Source organism: Coregonus lavaretus (genome assembly GCF_964263955.1).
Source record: "Coregonus lavaretus genome assembly, chromosome: 27".
In the NCBI taxonomy this organism is placed as follows: Eukaryota; Metazoa; Chordata; class Actinopteri; order Salmoniformes; family Salmonidae; genus Coregonus; species Coregonus lavaretus.
This window is the reverse complement of record NC_140014.1, coordinates 22,998,838-23,026,694: the sequence shown is the minus strand read 5'-3', so window position 1 is coordinate 23,026,694 and position 27,857 is coordinate 22,998,838. Positions and strand designations below refer to the sequence as shown.

Genomic DNA, 27,857 nt, shown 5'->3' with positions numbered 1-27,857 from the left:
TTATCTTTATGAAGCAGTTCAACCATAAGGATGGCAGGTGTACCTGTGAGCCTGTGAGGATGACAGGCTTCCCCAGGTGCTCACACATGAAGGACAGAGCAGATGCAGTGTAGGCCATGGTGTCAGTGCCATGGAGGATGACAAAACCGGCATAATTCTCATAGTGTTTCTGGAACCAAGAGACAATAAAGAGAACAGGATCAGACTTTAATCAAAGTTCCAAGGTCAAAATGTGTAGCCTACATCTTGCCACAGGCTTTTTGAAATTACTACTGTATTTATTACAAAAGCACCAGTACAGTACCACAAACAGTATGGTTACATAAAAAAGAAAGTGATAACTGATTTTTACTTCAGTGAATTATTTGAGGCTGTTGTGTTATTGTAATACATTATGTTTTATCATAAAGTCAGGGTTATGGTTAGTGAGAGATAGAAAATGACAACACCAAGTACCTCAATGTCCTTCCCAATTGTACCCCAGTCATCTGCGGTTATATTGCAAGAGTCCAGCAAAGGGCTGTACTCTAAAACAGTGTACACTATCCTCTTATTCAGTTTTGACAGCCTGGGAAAAGACACATGTTTACTATGAGTCACAATCATCCAATAATAAACAAATCACAGAAAAAACACCCAAAGAAACGCAGTGTATCTAAAACAGAGCAGAAAGTTTACACAGAGACACATAAACAATAAATGTTAACAAATGAGGCGATCACATTTTTAAAAAAAAGGAAATCACTTTAGGGGGTCTTTGTCTTGGATGTTTTGTTTACTCTACAAACGCAGTGAGACTTGGTTCTGTTTACCTGAGAGAGGAAAAAGGCTGAAGATAAAGAAAGGAAAAGAGTGAGACAAGCCTACATTATGAAGCCAGACAAAGTCTATTTGGTCAGGCCTTCTGTTTCAGCAGCAGGGTGCCCAAACCAGTTCCAAAGCGCGAGGTGTGAATTATGGACGTGTGATGGAGGGGGCATGGATTAGCTCATTTTAGAGGGGAAGGGGGAGACGCCCTGGGAATTTTTGCCGTTTCTTCTGCTCAGTATGACACTGTATGGGGAGTTACTCATTTGAGGATGTTCTGAGGGGTGGTTGTTAGAGGTGTGGAAGGGGGGTGACTAGTTAGATCTCTGCGTCGCTATAAAAAAGGGGTGGGTTCATGTCTTAGCGAGACCCCATGTTCTAATTACAGGGTCAGTTGCTCCTGGCCTGCTATACATATTAATGACCTAGCACCCTAATAAGAGTGTGCCCCTGCTAAGCAGCTGTGAAAAGATGTTCCTCTTAATCTCCCTTTTTAAGACATGGGATGGGACACGGCTACCCCCCACATTACCATAGGACAACTAGAAACACGGATGGGGGTGCATATCATCCCCTTGTTGGGGGTTCAATAGAACAGCAGGGGGAATAGCAAGCTCACCCCTCAGCACCTAACCAGAGGCCTAAAGACACCACCCTAATTAGCCCTGGCTCCACACACAATCCTCAAACATATGTTGTTGATAATCTTAAAGCGATAGTGCCGTTGGAAACAATATTAAAATCACAAATTATTCATTTATCTCCTGGTGTAGCCGACGGTGTGGCAGGGAAACAGGTATTAGCATACCGAGGATAGGATGCTGCCCCCTGGCCTAGCCTGCTGATGAGGAGCAGAGTGGTGGGAGGGGTTAGGGGCAAACGGGAGGTTGGGGTAAAGGCTTCCCACAGAGAATTTCACTACTGCTTTTCACTCACAGCTTTTCAATAAATCAATAAACCAATTTCCTACTGCACAGACTTCAAAATTCAAGCAATGTTAGGATATAATGATATCAGCTTTGCCAATGTTATTTCAAGTCCACTGCACACGCTCACTGCAAAGTGCAAACAAAATAATTCAGGCATTAGGGACATTTATTAGCAATGTTTAGTGACAGTTAGTTTGTGTTAATCAACATTAACTTGCCGCCACACAAAGGAATATAATGATGGTAATAATGAAAATGAACCTTACAGAAGCAAGGAGGAAAGAGGATGTTTGAATAAACTGCTGAACTTAATGAGACTGATAGAATTAGTTCGGGGGACGGAAGGTGATGTCCTATGAATCCCCTGTGAGGGGGTGAGGAATGGAGGGCTAGGGAGGTGACATACGTTCTCCAAACAAACACTATCATGATCCAAGCAAGCACAGTGCCAGCAGCCCCCCTCCACACATATGCACACGCAAGCACACACAAACAGTCTCGCTCATACTAGTTTGAAAAATACTGTGCTTGTGTAGTCCTAGTATAGTCCCCTATAACCCAGCCCCACCCTGCCCCCGCCAGCCTTTATCTGTGGTCCAGTGCTGCTCTGAGTGGGTTTGAGGTTGAGGGGCTGAGCCCTGCCTGTGTGTCTGTATGGATTAGCATGCAGGCAGGCAGGGGCGCCCCAATGCCCCCGACACCGCTGCTGGGAGGGATTTGACCCAAGGTTCCTTGGTCTGGGCTCAGCCTCCATCTGGAGGGGCGATAGCAGGTAGCCCTTGGACCCGACCTGCCAGGACCCCATTCAGCAGAGGGCCCTCTCGCTGCTCCTGAACACACAGACCCAGACTACAAGGATGAAACACGCTTAACACAGATTAGCCTCGCTCCCTGCCAGCGTGACACCAGCAACCCCTCACAGGCCTATTCACTCCCTGACAGCAGAAAAGCTCCTGGGGATGCTTAGAGTATTACAGAAATTGTGAGAACTCGACTGTGCTGCACTGTTTTTAGCTAGACATGCACCAATGAGATTACCTCTCTCTCCAGCGGGAGCCAAGCGAAGTTTCTGAAGAGATGGAACAAGGGCATACGGTCAGGCACCCGTGAAAACCACTACAGATATGCTGCTGCACAACTCCCTGCAGGTGTGTGCTCCTAGGATCACTCCCTGATAGATTCAAACACAGACACGACTGAGCAGCAAACTGTTCCTGCCAGGCACGTTTTGACACCAGGTGGGACGGATACAGAGGAATCAAACCACTCTCAGACACACAGCATAGTGTAGCGCAGGCATACAGTATGCTACCAGTACTACAGGAGCCTTTTATAGTTCATCAGCGTGGTGTGTCGGCATCCTGTCAAAACAATACAGAGAGTGACATGTTCCCAGTCATGCAGGGAATAGAAATGTGTGTGATATCCCCAGCTAAGAAGTTTACAGCCGTAGGCCTACTGCTATGGAGGAGTCATACTGAACTGATTTTGGGGAGGATCTCAACCTTTATCCTGACGTGATACGGTGTGCACTACAACTTCTTTTTTCAAGGAACCTTTGAAAAAGCCTTGTTTGCCTTGTAGATTGAAAAAGCCTTGAAATAAAATCTGGCAATGGTTATAAAACAGGAAGCAGAGCTTCTGTCTTGTCTTTGAATGTGACAGTCAAATTAAGCAGCTATTCTAATCTAGTTAGTACAATAATAATAAGCCATTTAGCAGACGCTTTTATCCAAAGCGACTTACAGTCATGCGTGCATACATTTTTTTTGTGTATGGGTGGTCCCGGGGATCGAACCCACTACCCTGGCGTTACAAGCGCCGTGCTCTACCAGCTGAGCTACAGAGGACCACAACGACCACATAGACTCCTGTGTAAAGAAATGGTAAAGGCGTGAAAATGAATGTATCGGTAGTAGCGGTAGGTAGAGGTTCCTTTCATATATTTCTATACGACCAGATATAACTACTATTAGCCTAGTCTGTTAGTCTTTTATTACCTGTTTTAAACTCCAAGCTCGCTATCTGAAGTTTTTCAGTCAAATAGCACAAGGCTACATTAGTCTAAATCTACAGTGATGAGGTGTTACATGGAGGTCAAACAGTACGCTTTTCACAGTTTAAATGATTATACACTGTACGAAGATTGTACAATAAAGTAAAACATCCCAACATTTAACTCCAGCCTACATATTAATAACAGCAAAGGCAAAGTAAAAAGAAAGAGAATAAACAGAAATAGGGCTAGAAGGCTGCAGAGGAGCCCTGGAGAGGTGGGGTGTATGGGTGACTTACGGCAGGACCAGGGTGTTCTCCTGTAGGCCACTCGTGCTGTAGTGGTCGTACATACGGGTCTGCAGGGCATACTGCTCATCATGGAGGGTGGGAAGCTTTCGTAGGGCCTTCACAAACACATTAGGCTCTGGGGACAGCACTGTGGATGAGAGACAGAGAGACACAGAGAGAGAAGGTGATGTTACCATTAGAGTACGGAGTAACAAATCAGTCAGAGTTCAGTTAGGGTGAGCTCAACAATAGCCTACATAGATCTGAGTTTATTGCTGTTTATTTTGTATAGAGAGGGCTCTGACATAGCCTAGGGACCTCGAGTTGAGAGTGTAGCAGTGTGGTAGAGTCTAGTGCCAGGACAATACCAGTATCACGATACTCGTTAGTATCGTGGCAAGGAAACAAAACACTAAGATAATTTAACTTCTTTAGGAAAACAGCCCTGATGTTGGAAACAAACATCATGTTGTCATCCAGAGTCACATGTATTTATTTCCCAAGCTATAGCACACAATATGTTACATACAGCAGGTTTTTAAAAGGACCAAAGAAGTTAATCTACTTCGTGTCTTCATTTTTGCCATAGAAAAAAATGATTGCGATTGTCCCGGCCCTAGTAGAGTCTACATTCTTGTTAATTATGCAAGTCAAACAGAAAGACCTCGAGAGCATTTTTGCAATAATGCAAATAAATAAAAGAAAATATCTAAATAATCAAAGTAATTTCAGGGGGAATTATCAGGTTTACCATTCCCTGTTAATCACTCCTTGTGTTATACTCAACCCTAGTGGCAAACTTGAGAATCACATCAATATGAAAAGTAGGCTGTGTTTGAAAATGGTTCTAATCATTCATGTATTGTGAAATGTTTTATATAACTCATCATAGGACAACAGCCCTCCAGAATATGCTAATGTATTAACCCAGGTACAGACCCCGGGTCTTCAATGGTAAATGAGTTACCAATGAGTGCCTTTTCCAATAAATGAGTTCCTAAAGTGGGAGAAGGCTGCAGGCTGCGTGGCATACTGGCACGTGACTACTAATGCGTTTCAATGGGAGAGATGAGGCAGGGCAGCTGAGAGGCGTGAAACCTGAGTCAAGCCACTGGAATGAAACGGCTGATTGCATAAAGACCAAACTTTTGACTTCCAAACTGAACCTTTGGAATGGTGTGATTATACAGTAGGCCCTATACCTAGAAACTAAGGTCACGTTAATTATGGTCTAGTGTTTACTGTTTACTCCTAGTACCATCAACAGCAGTGGATGCTGAATGATATGAGAAGGTCTGGTCAGCCTAGAGCAGTGTTCCCCAACTGGTGGCCCGCAGGTGATTTTATTTGGCCCCCCAAGTTTTCTTAGCAAATAGAGAGATAAACAGTATGTGATCATCGACAAATGTAAACAACGTTAGAAATTATTATGTTTTAGTCAAATATTATATCCGTTTGGGCTTCTTGCGGTCAATTTGCAGTCTACGAATTATTTGTAATTATGTTCTGCCCCCCTGACTATCCGTTCAAGAAACAAATCGTCCTGCGGCTGAATCTAGTTGATGATCCCTGGCCTAGACATACCATTCATCAGACATTTTATCCAAGTTGCTTAACAATTAACACGTGTCCTTGCCGTAAAAACGATTCTTAATTCTTTCCCATTTCAGGAAATGAATTATACAGAAAACAATAGAAATTAAAAGAAGCAAAACTGGAGTTGAAGAGATAGGCAGATATAAAAGTTTCAGTGGTGTATCACACTAGCAAAATACCTGCTTGGTTGGGTTGTTTAAGTCAACAAAAATCTTGATTTATCTTTGTAAGGGTGTGTGGATGAAAGATTCTAATTCAGCTGATCTTGTCCTCTGGAATTCCTATGCAAGACTGACAAATGGCAGTGGTGAACACTATCATTTAGGTCAACTGTGACTGATTGGACAGTTAACCAGTATTGAAGCATGCAAGACCTTTGGTTGTTTTGTACTCTCAACAAACATAATATTATGTAGTTTGGTCCTGCTGTTGCCCAATCTTGTACGTCACAGCTGGTTATTCATTAGTTTAACGTTAGGGGAGTACACATCCATCCACGTGTTCTCAAATTCATCTTACAATGGGGAAGGAAGTGAGTTGAAACTAATTATGCGTGGACAAACATGACCATGATTTTCAAGGTGCAATATATGTTGCAAGAAGTTGTCATGAACTTTTAAGGGTTCGCAGCTGTAAGCACCACTTACCGGTGGGACCACGTGAAAGACAATCCCGACGCTCTGTTTTATCATTTAGAAATGTCAATAATCATCATTTGTGATACGGTTTTCAAAACATATGGAACTTATCTTTCGTATCAGCAAGAAATAATCAAATATATATATATTACTATAACAGGTTTGCACAGATCCATACGGCTGTGTGCCTCCAGCTGACGAACTACACTTCTGCTACACTTCCTCGCCAGTTACTCTTACACACAGGTGTTTGAGCATGCTAGATAGCCAATTAGCACTTAGCACAGGGGTTGTTCCATGTCATTTCAGCAAGCCATGACAGCCACCATCTCAGATTGTTCTGAAATTGTTTCCCGTAGTTAGAAACAGATAAGATTAGCATTCCTGCAACATTATTTTCTTGAAATTAAGCTAATTGATTGCACCCAAATTGGCCATTTAAATTTTAGGATTCACATAATATTCAAAAAATATAGTACCCAACATCTAATTTGAAAGCATCCCAACCTCCAAACCTTGAAACTTCTTTCTAACAATGAGTAAGACATGAGGAATCCAAATAAATGGTCAAAAGCCCCTCACGGACCCCCCACATTCATCCCACCCCAACAACAAGTATATAGTATCAGTTCTTTATGTCTGACAAGTAGTATGGAGCTGTCACGTGACACGACGGCGTATTGAACACACAGCGGTGCGAATCACCTCAAGATTAAAACGTAATATTCAATATCAGTAAGTTAGACTAAATATTAGCACTTCATATACTCGTGGGTAATAACATTCAATCTGGATAATAACGCAAAACAAATCATAACGCTAGAGAAATGTATCGACAAATATTACAACAACAAGCAACACTCAAACATGACGGAGGATAAACGAGGAGAATCAATCTCCAAGAGAAAACGCGACTCCTCGACGGATACAGATGACTTATGCTTTTCACCACTGGGACTGGTAAGTGTGGAAAGCAATCTGTTGAAGTCAATAAATGACAAACTGGGCATACTAGAGTTGGTCAGTAAGGATGTAAAGGAGTTGAAGGCAAGTCTTGAAATGAGTGATGAAAAAGCTGCGATAACGTAGAAAGATACAAAAAAGCTAAAAGGGACAGTCACTAAGATAGAAACTGATGTTAAGGAACTTAAAAGGGAGAACAACTTTCTGAGAGAAGCCTTACTAGACATACAGACTAGATTGATGAGAGAAAATCTAGTACTTACGGTTATCCAAGAAAAAGAAGGAGAGGTTACCTAAAAATTGTGAAGGACTTCTTTCTTACAGTGCTTCAAATCCCACTCGATGTTGTCGAAAAAATCCAACTCGAACGTGTACACCGTTTCAGACAAAGAGGACAGAGATATGAGCGTCCAATCTTTGCCAAATTTGCTTTCTTTAAGGATAAAGTAATGGTTAAAAGCCTAGGTAAAAGACTTGCTCGCACGAAAGTAGGCATGAATGATCAGTTCCCGAGGGAGATTGCAGAACGGTGCAAAGTTCTGTACCCAATCTTCAAGGAAAATAGATTAAAAGAGAAGCGTGTTGCTTCTTATCGTAGTCGATAATCTGTATATTGACAACCAAATGATCCGCGACACAAAGACTACTCCATGGCTATTCTGAAAGTTCTAATAGAGGAGTCAAATAATGGAACACCCAATACTAGCCATGGTAGGGATTGTAAAAATAATACACATTTATAGCATTTATAGTATTTTATAAAGGGATAAGACGGCATTACAAGAAAGGATAACAAGCGAAATAATACTTCAAATATAACTAATTAGAACACAAGTACTCAATCAACATAGTGGAGATAAAAACATAGCAAACAGAAGATATAGAAGGCACAGTATGTGGGTAAGTGTGGATGTATTGTGATGGAAGGTGTGGTGTGCGTTTTTGTGTTTGGAAAAGTGTGGCGTTAAGTGAGTGAGAAAGGAAACTGTGCATATCCCAGAACCAATGTGTGTCTGTGAGCAGGGGTTGTGAGAGAGAGCTTTCAGTTTTGTGCAGATGAGGGATATACATTTTAAAATAAGAAAACATCTAATTTATTTTTTATTGTCCTATCATGATGGAACGGTCCCCAACCCTATATCCTAGACACCCACCTGAGCAACCCATACACCAAAGAGAAGTCCCCATCTGTTTTATGGGCCTGCTGTAAGTTGCCTACATGCAGCCAAAACAGAAAGATATATGCGGAAAGAGACCTACTAGAGCAGCACCGCCCCCTCAAGATTCTGAGCCTGCCTGGCAGGGTTGGTCCAGAGCCCCCTGATGGGAGAACATACTATAAATTACAAGGACATTTTCAAAGCTGCTAATGAGAACCTTGACGAACTTGTACCTAGCCGGTGGGGATTCCGGTGGGGTACCCCACCCAGGTAGTGGCAATGCTGGCAACACTGGCTGCAGTAATCCATTGGGAGGGGGTCACACTCTGACAATCAGAGAGGGGGCATATTTTTGTGGCCCTTGTGGCACAAAATAATCAAATGTCTGACTGCACGGAGATGCTTGGGAAATGGTTACAACGGGGGACCAGAGTGTTTGTGTTTCAGGGGAAGAGGGTGGATCTGATCTCCATCACCTAGAACTTGACATACGTTAATCAAATCTCACATTTTTGTCAATTTTTGCTCAATCTTGCATGCTTTCTCAAATAGCTGTAACTGTATATGCGTTCGTAAATCAGGTCCTTTCTTGAGTTCGGCACTGGGATGTAACAACCGTTGAGCATCCGAGCTCATGGTTGATTGTGGGGGAAAGGGGTTGAGTGTTTAAGAGTATGTGTGTGTGTGTGTGTGTGTGTGTGTGTGTGTGTGTGTGTGTGTGTGTGTGTGTGTGTGTGTGTGTGTGTGTGTGTGTGTGTGTGTGTGTGTGTGTGTGTGTGTGTGTGTGTGTGTGTGTGTGTGTGTGTGTGTGTGTGTGTGTGTGTGTGTGTGTGTTTGTGTGTGTATGTATCCAACATCTGTTGCAAGGGGACAATATAGGATGAACCACAATAATTGTTTGCAAAAATAATAATTGCTTTACAAAAATGTAATGTAATACAATGGCAATCCGGGTTAAAGGTAACAATCCTTTGCATGAACTGCCGACATTATTACGCATATTAATTGATAATGATGGAAATTAAGATATACAAGATATTTGAATAGATATATATTTTTTATAGCTATATACATACATATATATATATATATAAAACAAATTGAAGTGAGAGCATTGAAAATGCTTTTGGCGGTTGACCTGCTTCTGTTTTGTGGGTGGCACTGTGTGCTGTTTTCGAAGGATGGGTCCTGGCCTCTCGGGGGGCCTAGGGATCCGGGGGAACGGGGGTGGTATGCCGATCACTGGGATGACAACCCAACTTGGGATGGGGAGGGGCTTTAGCGGGGGGAATTGTGGAGAACAATTGGTGGGTTACTTAGTAGCAATGCAAATATCATGGTACAGCAGTGGCGGCTCCTGAAAAAATTCTCAGGAGGGGCAATTTTTCTGATGATTTAGGTGACCTACACACATTTTAAAAAATATATGTCCAGCAACAACATGAAGACAGGGGCAGCATATAAGTCAATACCAGAAGCATTTATTGACTGATCTGGGGAGATGGATTCCAGTTTCTGTGACAGATTATAAATAATCTCTGATGCCTTTGTTATATTAGCTTTTGGTTGAATGTACTGTCGTAGTAAATATATAATGTTATAGCTTGGTCTGACTAAAATCTTGTGCATGACCCATTTTGTGTTGGGCCTTTGTATTCAATACAATGATCCTATCCTATCTTGTCAGCCTTGTCAGCAGGTGGCTAAGGATAACACCCACGCCATAGGTCTCTCAGTTCTTCCAACTCACGAGTTCTTGCCCTGAGGACACACACACACACACACCCACACACACACACACACACACACACACATCATCACTGATAAACACACACACACACACACACAATCATCACTGATAACAAACACACACACACACACACACACACACACTGATAACAAACACACACACACACACACAAATCCTCTTCTCTTAGGCTGAACATCTGAAGACAGAGAACCCGACTCAGAGCCAATGCAACAGTGACACTAGCCTGGAGGTGACATCGCCCAACTCATCAGGACCAATCAGAAGATCAGAACTACTAGATTCAACCTACTTCATTTTATTGTATAAAATGTCAGCACACAATGTTTAGGGGCTCTTCTGATAAACTCCCTACGAGTTTGACGAACGGGTCCGTGCACGCGATTCCAGATATCTTTACCTCTGAATAAACTGCCTTATATTATACAATTATCCACCTTGTCCAAAAGTCTCTACTTTTTCTCCGTTCTCCAGTAAACTTGTTTTATCAACAATAGTAAGGTTCAATGACACAGAAAGCAGTTCAATGTCGGGGTACAGAGTCGCTCTCTTACCAGGATCGCGGTCCGCTCTGACCAGGGTGAAGGTGGCCGGCTCCACCTCTCTGTCCGGGACTCTGTCATCCAGTCAAGTCTCCCAGCTGTATTGGGATTCCGCTGCCAGCAGCGTTTTCATTATTTAGTCAGTTCGTAGCGGGTATGTACACGATCAACAAGATCAGTCCAAAACCGAAGATCAGTCCAAAGCAGAATGTTTGCAGAATGTTTGTAAACTAAGTCTACAAATTAAAAACATAAAATAACGCCACACTGCAGGTCGCAACATAGACGCTGGTAGCCGCCATTGTCTTAGTTACGTTCAACGTTACGTCACGTATGACGAAAGCGCGTAAGTGCATGCACACAGACACCCATAGAGAATGTATTGAAAGCTTTGAAATGTGAAAAAAATAGATTTTAATTGACAGGCTATGAGAGACTTCTGGGCGATTTTCAACCTGACTGAAATCGCCCAAAAAACGGGCGGGGCCATTTGAAGCACGACTTTACCCTGATTTGACATTTAGTGGCTGGCAGATCAGACGTGAACACTGATAACTGCTGTTGCCGTGATATAATTGATTAGAAAAAAAATCCCTTCCTTTTCCCGTTTGGCAGTGCGTCGCCCATATCGCCCTATTGAACAAGCCGTCCATGTGGTACAGCTATATGGACACTCAATGACTATGGTACTTTTTATTGGTAAATTTACAAACATATATTATGATAATAGATTTGAAACTTGTATCTCATTATGGTAAGTGGTGAAATAAGTATAGGCAGTTATAATTGTAATGGCTTAGCAGATAACAACAAAAGAAGAACAATATTTACATGGCTCAAAGAAGGAATATATTGTATACAGGAAACTCATTCAACAATTCTAGATGAAGTTGTGTGGAAAAAGGACTGGGGGGGGGGCGAAATATATTTCTCCCATGGGCAAAGAAACTCAAAAGGGGTGATGATATTAATTAACCGTAATTTTGAACCGAATGTGCAAATTGTCCAAACAGATATGCAAGGTAGATGGATGATTTTTAATATGTTATTGGACCATAATAAACAGATATGGCTCATTAAACTTTACGGACCAAATAATGATGATCCACGCTTCTTTGACAATATATATAATAAATGATCAACCCTGCAAGCAATACAATACTCTATTATTATGGTGGGAGATTCTAATACTGTTTTAAATAGCTCAATGGACCGTAAAGGAAATCACACTACCAACTATCAACCTCATGCTCTTAAGGAAATCATGAATGTCATGGATACATTAGAACTAAATTATTTGATCCCCTGCTGATTTTGTACGTTTGCCCACTGACAAAGACATGATCAGTCTATAATTGTAATGTTAGGTTTATTTGAACAGTGAGAGACAGAATAACAACAAACATATCCAGAAAAACGCATGTAAAAAATATTATAAATTGATTTGCATTTTAATGAGGCAATCACAGAGGTCAGACGTTTCTTGTAGTTGGCCACCAGGTTTGCACACATCTCAGGAGGGATTTTGACCCACTCCTCTTTGCAGATCTTCTCCAAGTCATTAAGGTTTCGAGGCTGACGTTTGGCAACTCGAACCTTGTTTCCACCTCCATGTTTGACCGTGGGGATGGTGTTCTTGGGGTCATAGGCAGCATTCCTCCTCCTCCAAACACGGCGAGTTGAGTTGATGCAAAAGAGCTAGATTTTGGTCTCATCTGACAACAACCCTTTCACCCAGTTCTCCTCTGAATCATTCAGATGTTCATTGGCAAACTACAGACAGGCCTGTATATGCGCTTTCTTGAGCAGGGGGACCTTGCGGGCGCTGCAGAATTTCAGTCCTTCACGGCGTAGTGTGTTACCAATTGTTTTCTTGGTGACTATAGTCCCAGCTGCCTTGAGATCATTTACAAGATCCTCCCGTGTAGTTCTGGGCTGATTCCTCACCATTCTCATGATCATTGCAACTCCACGAGGTGAGATCTTGCATGGAGCCCCAGGCCGAGGGAGATTGACAGTTCTTTTGTGTTTCTTCTATTTGCGAATAATCGCACCAACTGTTGTCACCTTCTCACCAAGCTGCTTGGCGATGGTCTTGTAGCCCATTCCAGCCTTGTGTAGGTCTACAATCTTGTCCCTGACATCCTTGGAGAGCTCTTTGATCTTGGCCATGGTGGAGTGTTTAGAATCTGACTGATTGATTGCTTCTGTGGACAGGTGTCTTTTATACAGGTAACAAACTGAGATTAGGAGCACTCCCTTTAAGAGTGTGCTCCTAATCTCAGCTCGTTACCTGTATAAAAGACACCTGGGAGCCATACATCTTTCTGATTGAGAGGGGATCAAATACTTATTTCCCTCATTAAAATGCAAATCAATTTATAACATTTTTGACATATCCTGTCTCTCACTGTTCAAATAAACCTACCATTACAATTATAGACTGATCATGTCTTTGTCAGTGGGCAAACATACAAAATCAGCAGGGGATCAAATACTTTTTTCCCTCACTGTATGGAGGCTTAAATATCCTGACCTAATGAGATATACATGGCGGAGACGCAATCAAGCTAGTCGTCTTGACTTCTTTCTTATGTCATTCTCGTTGGCACCAAAAGTTAAAGTGTTGATAGGGGACAGAATGCGGTCGGACCATCATATAATTGGCATATACGTTACTCTTACTGAATTTCCACATGGGCGAGGATATTGGAAATTTAATCAAAGCCTATTGGATGATAACTTGTTTTTACCTAGGACAGAGGAATTTATAACTGAATTTTTCTGACATAACATACAGTGGGGAAAAAAAGTATTTAGTCAGCCACCAATTGTGCAAGTTCTCCCACTTAAAAAGATGAGAGAGGCCTGTAATTTTCATCATAGGTACACGTCAACTATGACAGACAAAATGAGAAAGAAAAATCCTACCTCACACAGGAAGCGACGCAGGTCCTAATCCAGGCACTTGACATCTCCCTTATGGACTAATGCAACTCGCTGTTGGCTGGGCTCCCCACTTGCGCCATCAAAAACCTTGCAATTTATATACAGAATTCCGCAGCCCACCTGGTGTTCAACCTTCCCAAGTTCTCCCATGTCATCCCGCTCCTACGCACACACCACTGGCTTCCAGTCGAAGCTCACATCCACTACAAGACCATTGTACCTGTCTACAGAGCAGCAAGAGGCATTGTCCCTCCTACATTCAGGCTTTGCTCAAACCCTACACCTCAACCCGAGGACTCCATTCTGCCACCTCTGTTCTCTTTGCCCTCCCACCCCTACAGGAGGGCAGCTCTCGCTCAGCCCAGTCTATGCTCTTCTCTCTGCTGGCACCCCAATGGTGGAACCAGCTACCCCCTTAGACTGTAGCCCCGTCCAAAAATACTCCCACACAGGGCATATCAGGCAGGATACAAGCCACCCACTTTGCCAAAACACAGCCCCTAGACCACTCAAGGGAAATCAACAGACCACTAACTAACTGCCATGAGACAAGGCAGAGTATAGCCCAGGAAGATCTCACCCACCACACTAGCACTTGGGGGTCGCAAAATCAGACAGGAATATCACGCCAGTGACTCAACCCACCCAAGGGAGTCGAGGGCAGCGAACAAAGCCTGGGATGACGTGATGCGCTCTCATAGGGACGGAATGGGAGAGCGCAAACAAGCCAGTGATTCGGCCTCTATAATAGGGTCAGAGGCAGGGAATCCCAGTAAGAGGGGAGCTGGGAAGCCAGAGACAGCAAGGGTGGTTCCTCTCGCTAGTACCTTGCCGTTCACCTTCGCACCCCTGAGCCAGACACTCAATCATAGGACCTACTGAAGAGATGAATCTTCAGTAAAGACTTAAAAAGGTTGAGCTCGAGTCTGATTCTCTCACATGGATCGGCAGACCATCCCATAAAAGAGGAGGTCTATAGGAGAAAGGCCTGTCTCCAGCTGTTTGATTAGAAATGATAGGGACAATAAGGAGGCCTGCGTCAAGACTGTAGCGTACATGTAGGTATGTACGGCAGAACCAAATCAGAGAGATAAGTAGCAGCAAGTTCATGCAATGCTTTGTAGGTTAACAGTAAAACCAGCCCTAGCATTAACATTACATTTTACATTTTAGTCATTTAGCAGACGCTCTTATCCAGAGCGACTTACAGTTAGTGAATACATATATATATTTTTTTATACTGGCCCCCCGTGGGAATCGAACCCACAACCCTGGCGTTGCAAACGCCATGCTCTATCAACTGAGCTACATCCCTGCCGGCCATTCCCTCCCCTTCCCTGGACGACGCTGGGCCAATTGTGCGCCGCCCATGAGTCTCCCGGTCGCGGCCGGCTGCGACAGAGCCTGGATACATAACAGGAAGCCAGAGGCTAGCACTGGAGTAATATGATACAATTTTGGTGTTCTAGTCAAAACATCTAACAAGAAATGGGAGACTTGGGGCTGAATGGAGGGTAACATAGGTGTCTGAAGAGATGGTTGGTGAGTCTGGTTTTAAATATGCAAATGTTGTGATGGATCCAGGAGTTCCAGGAGTTTCAGAGGAGTACAGCTGAGCTGAAGGCACTGAAGACAAGGTCCCCAATGGCCAGGAGTCTGGTGTTGGGGGTGATAAGGAAGCCGGAGTCAGATGAGTAGAGTGATTGATAGGGGATTTAGGTGTGCAGCATGTCAGAGTAAAAGGAAGAGCCAGGACATGGAGAGATTTGTAGGTGAGCAGTGGAGTGTGGATGTGATGTTTTCCCAGGTTTTGGTGCAGATCCAGTGGTGTGAAATAAAGGATCCAAGGATAGAGCGAACAACAATGGTCTTTTAATGGTTTAACAGCATTCAGACAATGTGCACAATGGTGAGAAGTACAGCATACAGCCTGCATGCAAAGTTTTCCAATGGTCCGCAGCCTTACTTTGTACCATAATCAGAGAAGGACCCAGAGGAGGGAAAACAAAAGTGTGTGCCATGTGTCTCCGTCGATACCCTGTAAACAATACAACGTTTCTGTAAGGTGCCTAGGTCATGTGATCAAGGCACTATTGAAATTCTAAGTAAAAAATAATGGACAGTTGAAATGAGGTTGCTAAGTCACGTGGTTGAAGAGCTATTGACATTTTTACGTTAAAAATATTTATATAAAATTGTGTAAGCGCTTTAGGGTGTGCAAATGTGTGTCCGTACCCTTTGAACATTCCAACGTTGGTTTGAGGTGTATAGATTATATGGTCAAGGAGCTACTGAATTTTAAGTGATTTTGTATACATATATAAACAAATTAGGAATCATTTTATGAGAACTAAAGGGTGTACAATATGCCTCTATATATAAGGAATAATGGACAGTTGAAATGAGGTTACTAAATCACTTGTTTGAAGAGCTATTGAAATTTTTACGTTTCTAATGTTAATATAAATTCATTTAAGTGCTTTATGGGAAAACCAAAGGGTGTGATCAAGGAGCTACTCGAATATTAAGGGATTTTTTATAATTATATATTTTTAATATGGAATCCTTTTGTGAGAAAACTAAAGGGTGTGCAGCATGCCTCTATGTAATGAATAATGGGCAGTTGAAATTAGGTTGCAAAGTCATGTAGTGTAATAACTATTGCAATTTGAATATTGTGATCATGCACTTTGTTGATGGTCCCTAACATGTTACATTGACGGGATGCCAGGCTGCCTACACTTTTGCCTTGTCATTATTTACATTTACAGTCATTTAGCAGACGCTTATCCAGAGCGACTTACAGGAGCAATTAGGGTTAAGTGCCTTGCTCAAGGGCACATCGACAGATTTTTCACCTAGTCGGCTCGGGGATTAGAACCAGCGACCTTTCGGTTACTGGCACAACGCTCTTACCCACTAAGCTACCTGCCGCCCCCCGTCATGATGAAACTCGGGTCGGGAATCGGGATAATAAGACATGTGCAATGTTTTACACATGTTTTCCTTCATAAAGAACCTTAGGTATGTAGCTCAAATCATTTGTGAGCTATTTTAGTTTGAAGGTCCGAATGTCTGACGAATATCGAAACTGAAACCAATTTTACCAGTGTCATTCACCGACTGTCACCTCAGCTAAATGTACTTTGTCTGGGCAACAACAAATACAATGTAAAAATCCCTGTCCTAACTTTTTACCGTTATTATGGTACATCATTCCGATAGTCCCTCCAGTGTTAATGACCATGACAAGCGCTTCAGCACAGGGGTGTAATATTCATATGTGTCAGCATACTGAATTGTAATTGGATGCATTATACTGTCATATCATACTGTGCTATGATTGGTTAAGACCACCCAGGTGGTGAGGTCATTCTAAGATGATGTTGTGCCAAAGACCAATACATTCTAAGATGATGTTGTGCCAAAGACCAATACAATTTTCGCTAGGTACAAATTCCATGAGAAAGTACAAGGCGCTAGCGAATCGTTTGAACAGTTTGTCACTGAGCTGCGTCTGCTTGTGAAAGACTGTGATTATGCAAACAAGGATGAGATGGTCAGGGACCGTATTGTATTTGGAATACACTCACCGCGAGTGAGAGAGAAACTTTTGAATGTTGGATCAGAGTTAACGCTGGACAAAGCTATCGACATAGCCAGATCTCATGAGCTAGCACAGGTTCAGATGAAAACCATTTCAGGCGGCAGCACGAGCGCATCACGTGAACAAGCAGTGCACGCAGTCAGGCAGACATCAAAGCACACCTCCAGTGCCCAGAGAGCATGTTTCAGAACGGGGACAGACAGAACTCCAAAACAGAGCGACACAGACTCCAAACGCCCCAAAACATGTGGATATTGTGGATACAAAGTGCATGGCGAACAGGGGAATTGCCCAGCTAAAGGCAAACTGTGTACTAAATGTGGAAAATGGAATCACTTTGCAAAAGTGTGCAGAGTTTACCGTGGAAAAACAGTACATACAGTGAGGGATGTAGCTCAGTTGGTAGAGCATGGCATTTGCAACGCCAGGGTTGTGGGTTCGATTCCAGTATATAAAAAAATAAAAAAATGTATGCACTCACTAACTGTAAGTCGCTCTGGATAAGAGCGTCTGCTAAATGACTAAAATGTAAATGTAAATGAGTGAAGATGAAATGTCAATCAAAGAGTCAAATGCTGATGAACTGTTTATTGATTCAGTGACACAGAAAAGTCAGATATCAGAGACAGAGCAAGCCTTTGCTGACATTGAGATAGGAAGACAAGGCACAGAGCTAAAATTCAAACTAGACACTGGTGCACAAGTAAACATTATTCCTCTGAGTAAGTACAGAAGCTTGACATCTGAGTGTGAGCTACAGCCCACCACGCGCAGACTGACTGGTTATGGTGGTGAACAGCTCCCAGTAAAAGGCACATGCACTCTCAAATGCAAATACAAGGAAAGGGACATGATGTTGGACTTTTACGTTGTTGACACTCGAGCACCTGCAGTGCTAGGTCTTAAAGCATGTTTAGACATGGACCTTATCAAGCTAGTTTTATCAGTAACAGCACCAGTAGAGATAGAGAATGTCATGGAGGAGTTTGCTGATGTTTTTACAGGAATAGGACTATTCCCAGGAGAATGTACCATTCACCTTGACCCAGACGCAACCCCTGTGGTCTACCCACCGAGAAAGATTCCACTTGCTCTCCGCGCCCGTCTGAAGAAAGAGTTGGAGAGCATGGAGCAATCTGACATCGTCACCAAGGTTACAGAACCGACGGATTGGGTCAACGCGTTAGTGGTGGTGGAGAAACCACGCACAGGCAAGCTCAGAGTATGTCTCGACCCAAGAGACTTGAACAAGGCTATCAAACGCCCCCATTACCCCTTACCGGCGCTAGATGGCATCACACACAAGCTAGCGGGCGCACGCTACTTCAGTGTCATGGACGCCAGATCAGGCTACTGGGCTATCAAGCTCACAGAAGAGTTATCTAAGCTCACAACGTTCAACACACCGTTTGGACGCTACAGGTTCCGTCGCCTGCCTTTTGGGATTATCTCAGCCCAAGACGAGTTTCAGCGAAAGATTGACGAGGTGTACGAAGGCCTCGACGGAGTCGTGGCAATTGTGGACGACATCCTTGTCTATGGTCGAACCAAAGACGAACACGACAGAAACCTCAACGCGATGCTGCAAAGGTCCCGCGAGAGAGGAGTCCGGCTCAACCCCGAGAAGAGCACAGTCGGCGCTACAGAGGTCAGCTACTTCGGACATCTTCTCACAGCGAATGGAATCAAGCCAGATCCGCAGAAGATCTCAGCCATAAAGGAAATGGAGCCACCAAAGAACGGCGCAGAGCTGGAAACAGTGCTTGGCATGGTCAACTACTTAGCCAAGTTCGCACCCAGCCTCTCCAATGCTAATGCACCCCTGCGTCAGCTGCTAAAGCAGTCCAGTGAGTTCCTCTGGGACAACCAACACGACATCGCTTTCCAGAAAGTGAAAGACTTGATCACGAGAGAACCAGGACCAATCCTTGCCTACTACGACCCCAACAAAGAGCTCAGACTCCAGGTGGACGCGTCAAAGTATGGACTAGGGGCAGTGCTACTGCAAGAAGGACTGAAAGACTGTGAAATCAACTACGCTCAAATCGAAAAGGAGCTGTACGCCATTCTGTTCGGATGTAAGCGTTTCCATCAGTATGTGTATGGACGACAAGTCATTGTGGAATCAGACCACAAGCCCCTCGAGTCAATCATGAGGAAACCGTTAGCCGCAGCCCCGCCAAGGCTACAGAGAATGATCCTTCAACTACAAAAATACAACTTCACAATCACTCACCGTCCAGGCAAAGACATCCCTGTCGCAGACACACTCTCCAGGAAGTTTCCTACCTACAAGGACAGCAGCCTCAGTGAAGGCAAGGACATGCAGGTGCACAGTGTACAGCAACTTAGTAACCAGTTAGTGACACAAAACTGAAGGAGATCCGAGCAGAAACAGAAAAAGACACACAACTCACACAGCTGAGGAAAGTCATACAGTCAGGATGGCCTGAGGAGAGGAGAAAATGCCCTCAGAGCGTCTCAGAGTTCTGGAACCATCGTGACGAACTATCACAGATCAACGGAATCATTTTCAAAGGAGAGAAAATCATCATTCCTACCAGTCTCCGAGAAGAGATTTTGACAAAGATCCATGCTGGACACATGGGCATGGAAAAGTGCAAACAGAGAGCACGGGACATTTTGTTTTGGCCCAGAATGTGCAAACAAATAGAGGACATGGTTGGTAAATGCCCCACCTGTCTTGAACGACGCCCCTCGAACACCAAAGAGCCAATGTTACCTCACCGTATCCCAGACCGACCCTGGCAGGTCGTGGCAACCGATCTGTTCACGTGGAACAACGAGGACTACATTATAACAGTGGACTACTACAGCAGATACTTCGAACTCGACAAGCTTCACAGCACCACATCTGCAGCTGTGATACACAAGCTGAAAGCAGCCTTTGCCAGGCATGGCATTGTAGAGACTTTAACATCTGACAATGGGCCCTGTTACAAATCAAATGAGTTTGAATCCTTCACAAAAGCATGGGAGTTCACACACGTCACCACAAGCCCACATTACCCTCAAAGTAATGGCCTTGCTGAAAAATCTGTGCAGATCGCTAAATCACTCATGGACAAAGCAAAAGCAGACAAGAGAGACCCCTACCTCAGTCTCCTTGAATACCGCAACACTCCAGTTGACAACTTCAAATCACCAGCCCAGCTGTTGATGAGCCGCAGACTTCGCTCAATCCTTCCCAGCACCAACCAGCAGCTGCAACCTGAGGTCGTCAGCTACAAGGAAGTGCATGCAAAACGTGCACAGAGACAACAACAGCAAAAGCGATACTACGACAGGTCAGCCAGACCACTGCCACCACTGAATGACGGAGAGTCAGTTAGGATCCAGGAACATGGCTACTGGAAGCCAGCAGTCGTCATCCAACCAGCTGACACTGAACGTTCATATCTCGTTCGCACCGCAGAAGGAGCGGTGTACCGCCGCAATCGTCGTCACCTACTGAACACAAAAGAACAACACACTGACGAGATGAACTGTTCCCCTGAAAGAGAACGGGGTGGACTAAACACAGACACAACACAACATACACCATACTTACCTGCAACACCACAAGAACTGTTGACTGACACAGAAGCATGCTCAGCTTCATATCACACAAGGTCAGGAAGAGAGGTCAAGCCTAGAGCTGTCCTAGACCTGTGAAATGTCAAAGGGTGTAGGCGGATCGCTGCCCTAAAAGAGTTCCAGACTGTAAACTTGTTATTGAAAGTTAACTTGAAATGCTTTGGTATGGTATTTGTTTGATATGTTGAGATGTCATTGCTACAGTGAAAAGCTGAGTTGCTGAGAAATATTTGTTCTAAAAGTAACAGTATGCTGAATCATTGTTTGTCTGTTAAGTTGATGCAGTTGGTGCAGTTTAAATGGTTACTTACCTCGAGTTCAAACTACAGAGCATATATTCAAAAGAAACACTTTATTGTTCTACATATTTTTTCTTTTTTTTAAAAGAAGGGGGATGTAATATTCATATGTGTCAGCATACTGAATTGTAATTGGATGCATTATACTGTCATATCATACTGTGCTATGATTGGTTAAGACCACCCAGGTGGTGATGTCATTCTAAGATGATCATGGCCAGAGACACATGGACATGCCAGTTATAGCTAGTTAATAAAGAGCTACGTTTATAAATATCCTGTCGTCCTGCATTTTATTATTTTGTACAAAGCATACAAAACAAGACAAGGGGCACACATCCAGAGACTCAACACTGTTACTGCTCTGTCTGCCTGGCTGTGCCATCTTGCTCCGGTGAACAGAAGTCTGCGACTGGAAAAACTTGAAAAGGACAAAGCTCTAGTGATAGGGGTCATTTCTGAAGCTGGAGAGGGACTTGACGTAAACCTTTTAGATTCCGCCATGATTACTACATAGCTGGTGGCTGGGGAAGAGTGCATCATCAAAACAAGGGATGTTTGTAAAGCTACAGACCACCACCAATGACAGAGGGCGCTGTGAAGTGCCAAATGCACGGATCAGTCCACAGAGAAACCAGTCAAAAGTTTGGACACACATACTCATTCAAGGGTTTTTCTTTATTATTATTTTTTTTTTCATTGTAGAATAATAGTGAAAACTATGAAATAACACACAGGGCCAATCAGACAGGATAAAATCCACCCACTTTGCCAAAGCACAGCCCCTAGACCACTCAAGGGAAATCAACAGACCACTAACTAACTGCCATGAGAAAAGGCAGAGTATAGCCCAGGAAGATCTCACCCACCACACTAGCCCTAGGGGGGGCGCAAAATCGGACAGGAAGATCACGCCAGTGACTCAACCCACCCAAGGGAGTCGAGTGCAGCGAACAAAGCATGGGATGACGTGATGCGCTCTCATAGGGACGGCATAGGAGAGCGCAAACAAGCCAGTGACTCGGCCGCTATAATAGGGTCAGAGGCAGGGAATCCCAGAAAGAGTGGGGAGCTGGGAAGCCAGAGACAGCAAGGGTGGTTCCTCTCGCTAGTACCTTGCCGTTCACCTTCGCACCCCTGAGCCAGACACTCAATCATAGGGCCTACTGAAGAGATGAGTCTTCAGTAAAGACTTAAAAGGTTGAGACCGAGTCTGATTCTCTCACATGGATCGGCAGACCATCCCATAAAGGAGAAAGCCCTGTCTCCAGCTGTTTGCTTAGAAATTATAGGGACAATAAGGAGGCCTGCGTCTTGTGACTGTAGCGTACATTTAGGTATGTACGGCAGGACCAAATCAGAGGGATAAGTAGCAGCAACTCCATGCAATTCTTTGTAGGTAAAAAGTAAAACCTTGAAATCAGCCCGCAGCCTTAATTTGTACCATAACAACAGAGAAGGACCCAGAGGAGGGAGAACACTTTCTTTTGCCCTCCTCCTGCTAGCCCATCAGAATGCCTGCAAACAGTTTGAAAATTCTGTACCCTTCAGGGTGAGCACTGAAGCAACAGAATTCTGAACATATTGAAGAGGGTTGACACAGAGGCTTTAGGAATGAGCTATGCAGTAGTCCAGGTAAGAGGTGACAATCAGACAAACTGATCAACACAATACTATTCAGATTGCCCAAAACCTCGTGGTCCAACTTTTCAGAGCAGAAAGTCATATTGTTGTGTGAAACTGAGGGAGTCAGAGAGTTGGGGCTCTAATGTTGTGCTTTATTGGAAAACCAAAGGGTGTGCAATGTGTCTCCATCCATACCCTGTAAACAATACAACGTTTGTGTAAGGTGCCTAGGTCATATGTTCAAAGCGCTATTGAAATTCAAATAAAAAAATAATGGACAGTTGAAATGAGGTTGCTAAGTCACGTGGTTGAAGAGCTACTGACATTTTAAAGTTTAAAATATTTATATAAAATTATGTAAGCGCTTTATGGGAAAACCAAAGGGTGTGAAAATGTGTGTCCCTACGCTTTCAACATTCCAATGTCGGTTTGACGTGTCTAGGTCACATGGTCAAGGAGTTACTGAATTTTAAGTGATTTCCTTATCTATATATACAAATTAGGAATCATTTCATGAGAACTAAAGGGTGTGCAACATGCCTCTCTATATAAGGAATAATGGACAGTTGAAATGAGGTTACTAAATCACATGTTTGAAGAGCTATTAAAATGTTAACATTTCTAAGGTTTATGGGGAAACCAAAGGGTGTGATCAAGGAGCTATTGAATTTTAAGTGATTTTTTATCATTATATATTTTTATAAGAGTGCACCCTCTATGTAAGGAATAATGGACAGTTGAAATTAGTCTGCTAAGTCATCTGGTGTAATAACTATTAAAATTTGAATATGTGGTCCTCTGTAGCTCAATTGGTAGAGCATGGCGCTTGTAACGCCAGGGTAGTGGGTTCCAAACCCGGGACCACCCATACGCAACAATGTATGCACACATGACTGTAAGTCGCTTTGGATAAAAGCGTCTGCTAAATGGCATATTATTATTATAATAATATTGTGATCTTGGACTTTGTTGACGGTCCCTAACTTGTTACATTTACGGGATGCCAGGCTGCCTACACCGTTGCCTTGTCATGATGAAACTCGGGTCGGGAATCGGGATAATAAGACATGTGCAATGTTTTACACATGTTGTCCTTCATAAAGAACCTTAGGTATGTAGCTCAAATCATTTGCAAGCTATTTTAGTTTGAAGGTCCGAATGTCTGACGAATATCGAAACTGAAACCAATTTTACCAGTGTCATTCACCGACTGTCACCTCAGCTAAATGTACTTTGTCTGGGCAACAACAAATACAATGTAAAAATCCCTGTCCTAACTTTTTACCGTTATTATGGTACATCATCCCGATAGTCTCTCCAGGGTTAATGACCATGACAAGCGCTTCAGCACAGGGACACACATCCAGAGACTCAATACTGTTACTGCTCTGTCGGCCTGGCTGTGCCATCTTGCTCCGGTGAACAGAAGTCTGCGACTGGAAAAAATCAGGCTGATCAAGTTGGCTCAAACTTGAATAGGACAAAGCTCTAGTGAGAGGGGTCATTTCTGAAGCTGGAGAGGGACTTGACATAAACCTTTTAGATTCTGCCATGATTACTACATAGCTGGTGGCTGGGGAAGAGTGCATCATCAAAACAAGGGATGTTTGTAAAGCTACAGACCACCACCAATGACAGAGGGCGCTGTGAAGTGCCAAATGCACGGATCAGTCCACAGAGAAACCAGTCAAAAGTTTGGACACACATACTCATTCAAGGGTTTTTCTTTATTATTTATATTTTTTTCATTGTAGAATAATAGTGAAAACTATGAAATAACACACAGGGCCAATCAGACAGGATAAAAGCCACCCACTTTGCCAAAGCACAGCCCCTAGACCACTCAAGGGAAATCAACAGACCACTAACTAACTGCCATGAGAAAAGGCAGAGTATAGCCCAGGAAGATCTCACCCACCACACTAGCCCTAGGGGGGGTGCAAAATCGGACAGGAAGATCACGCCAGTGACTCAACCCACCCAAGGGAGTCGAGTGCAGCGAACAAAGCATGGGATGACGTGATGCGCTCTCATAGGGACGGCATAGGAGAGCGCAAACAAGCCAGTGATTCGGCCTCTATAATAGGGTCAGAGGCAGGGAATCCCAGAAAGAGAGGGGAGCTGGGAAGCCAGAGACAGCAAGTGTGGTTCCTCTCGCCAGTACCTTGCCGTTCACCTTCGCACCCCTAAGCCAGACACTCAATCATAGGACCTACTGAAGAGATGAGTCTTCAGTAAAGACTTAAAAGGTTGAGACCGAGTCTGATTCTCTCACATGGATCGGCAGACCATCCCATAAAGGAGAAAGCCCTGTCTCCAGCTGTTTGCTTAGAAATTATAGGGACAATAAGGAGGCCTGCGTCTTGTGACTGTAGCGTACATTTAGGTATGTACGGCAGAACCAAATCAGAGGGATAAGTAGCAGCAACTCCATGCAATGCTTTGTAGGTAAAAAGTAAAACCTTGAAATCAGCCCGCAGCCTTAATTTGTACCATAACAACAGAGAAGGACCCAGAGGAGGGAGAACACTTTCTTTTGCCCTCCTCCTGCTAGCCCATCAGAATGCCTGCAAACAGTTTGAAAATTCTGTACCCTTCAGGGTGAGCACTGAAGCAACAGAATTCTGAACATATTGAAGAGGGTTGACACAGAGGCTTTAGGAATGAGCTATGCAGTTGTCCAGGTAAGAGGTGACAATCAGACAAACTGTTCAACACAATACTATTCAGATTGCCCAAAACCTCGTGGTCCAACTTTTCAGAGCAGAAAGTCATATTGTTGTGTGAAACTGAGGGAGTCAGAGAGTTGGGGCTCTAATGTTGTGCTTTATTGGAAAACCAAAGGGTGTGCAATGTGTCTCCATCCATACCCTGTAAACAATACAACGTTTGTGTAAGGTGCCTAGGTCATGTGTTCAAAGCGCTATTGAAATTCGAAAAAAATAAATAATGGACAGTTGAAATGAGGTTGCTAAGTCACGTGGTTGAAGAGCTACTGACATTTAAAAGTTTTAAATATTTATATAAAATTGTGTAAACGCTTTATGGGAAAACCAAAGGGTGTGAAAATGTGTGTCCCTATGCTTTCAACATTCCAATGTCGGTTTGAGGTGTCTAGGTCACATGGTCAAGGAGCTACTGAATTTTAAGTGATTTCCTTATCTATATATACAAATTAGGAATCATTTCATGAGAACTAAAGGGTGTGCAACATGCCTCTCTATATAAGGAATAGTGGACAGTTGAAATGAGGTTACTAAATCACATGTTTGAAGAGCTATTAAAATGTTAACATTTCTAAGGTTTATGGGGAAACCAACGGGTGTGATCAAGGAGCTATTGAATTTTAAGTGATTTTTTATCATTATATATTTTTATAAGAGTGCATCCTCTATGTAAGGAATAATGGACAGTTGAAATTAGTCTGCTAAGTCATCTGGTGTAATAACTATTACATTTGAATATGTGGTCCTCTGTAGCTCAATTGGTAGAGCATGGCGCTTGTAACGCCAGGGTAGTGGGTTCGATCCCCGGGACCACCCATACGCAACAATGTATGCACACATGACTGTAAGTCGCTTTGGATAAAAGCGTCTGCTAAATGGCATATTATTATTATTATAATATTGTGATCATGCACTTTGTTGACGGTCCCTAACTTGTTACATTTACGGGATGCCAGGCTGCCTACACCGTTGCCTTGTCATGATGAAACTCGGGTCGGGAATCGGGATAATAAGACATGTGCAATGTTTTACACATGTTTTCCTTCATAAAGAACCTTAGGTATGTAGCTCAAATCATTTGCGAGCTATTTTAGTTTGAAGGTCCGAATGACTGACTAATATCGAAATTGAAACCAATTTTACCACTGTCATTCATCATCTGTCACCTCAGCTAAATGTACTTTGTCTGGGCAACAACAAATACAATGTAAAAATCCCTGTCCAAACTTTTTACCTTTATTATGGTACATCATCCCGATAGTCCCTCCGGTGTTAATGACCAAGACACGCGCAACAGCACAGGGGCTCACATCGTCTGGCTGGGCCATCTTGCTCCGGTGAACAGAAGTCTGCGACTGGAAAAAATCAGGCTGATCAAGTTGGCTCAAACTTGAATAGGACAAAGCTCTAGCAAGAGGGGTAATTTCTGAAGCTGGAGACGGACCTTTTATAGATTCCGACATGATTACTAGATAGCTGGTGGCGGGGGAAGAGTGCATCATCAAAATGAGGGATGTTTTTAAAGCTACAGACCACCACCAATGACAGATGGCGCTGTGAAGTGCCAAATGCACGGATCAGTCCACAGATTAACCTACAGTACCAGTCAAAAGTTTGGACACCTACTCATTCAAGGGTTTTTCTTTATTATTACTATTTTTTACATTGTAGAATAATAGTGAAGACATCAAAACTATGAAATAACACATATGGAATCATATAGTAACCAAAAAAGTGTTAAACAAATCAAAATATATGTTACATTTGAAATTATTCAAATAGCCACCCTTTGCCTTGATGACAGCTTTTCACACAATTTATTGCATTTCTATCACTCAAAGATATTATGGATAATATTTTAGTCACTCATTTTTTGTGTTTTTACTACTACAGTCGTTTCTATACTTTCTATTCCGTTCTTCACATTTATGTCCGTGAATGAAAAGACGTTCCTTTATTTGCCAGTAGATGGTGAACAATTTAACATAATGTAGCGATAAATATATGCTTTAATCCAGTGTCTAAAGGCATTTACACAAGACACCCACATGAACAACACATGATTGTGTCCAGTGTGTGACTAAGAGCCAATTTTTGCTTGATCCGAACATGTGGTCAGAGGCACCGTATGGAGGGTGTGATGCAATTGCGTATAATTAATAAGAGAAGTACTGGAAATCTGGGAAACCAAGCCTGGTATTCATAGTTGAATTTGAAAAGGCTTTTGATAAAGTACGACTGGAATTTATATTTAAATGCTTGGAATATTTATATTTTGTAGAATCTCTTATACAATGGGTCAAAGTTATGTATAGTAACCCTAGCTGTAAAATAGTAAACAATCGCTAGTTCTCAGAAAGTATT

General features: G+C 43.1%; 1 protein-coding gene across 5 annotated transcripts in view; it reads right to left on the bottom strand.

The window, feature by feature from the left end:
- Positions 1-26,917, bottom strand: part of LOC311102389 (60 kDa lysophospholipase-like) — a 51,387-nt gene extending 24,470 nt beyond the window's left edge. For 3 of the 5 annotated variants that reach the window (XM_084143713.1, XM_084143715.1, XM_084143714.1), the window contains exons 1-4: positions 26,728-26,917; positions 4,032-4,170; positions 457-568; positions 44-169 (exon numbers count right to left, since the gene is read on the bottom strand). In XM_084143713.1, the coding sequence (XP_083999839.1) occupies positions 44-169; positions 457-568; positions 4,032-4,170; positions 26,728-26,821 (471 nt within the window). In that variant the 5' untranslated portion in view covers positions 26,822-26,917. Of the gene's footprint in view, positions 1-43; positions 170-456; positions 569-4,031; positions 4,171-5,797; positions 5,977-16,836; positions 16,908-26,727 lie in introns of those variants that run through there. The other 2 variants (XM_084143716.1, XM_084143717.1) reach the window with 2 other exon arrangements.
- Positions 26,918-27,857: the final 940 nt, after the last annotated feature.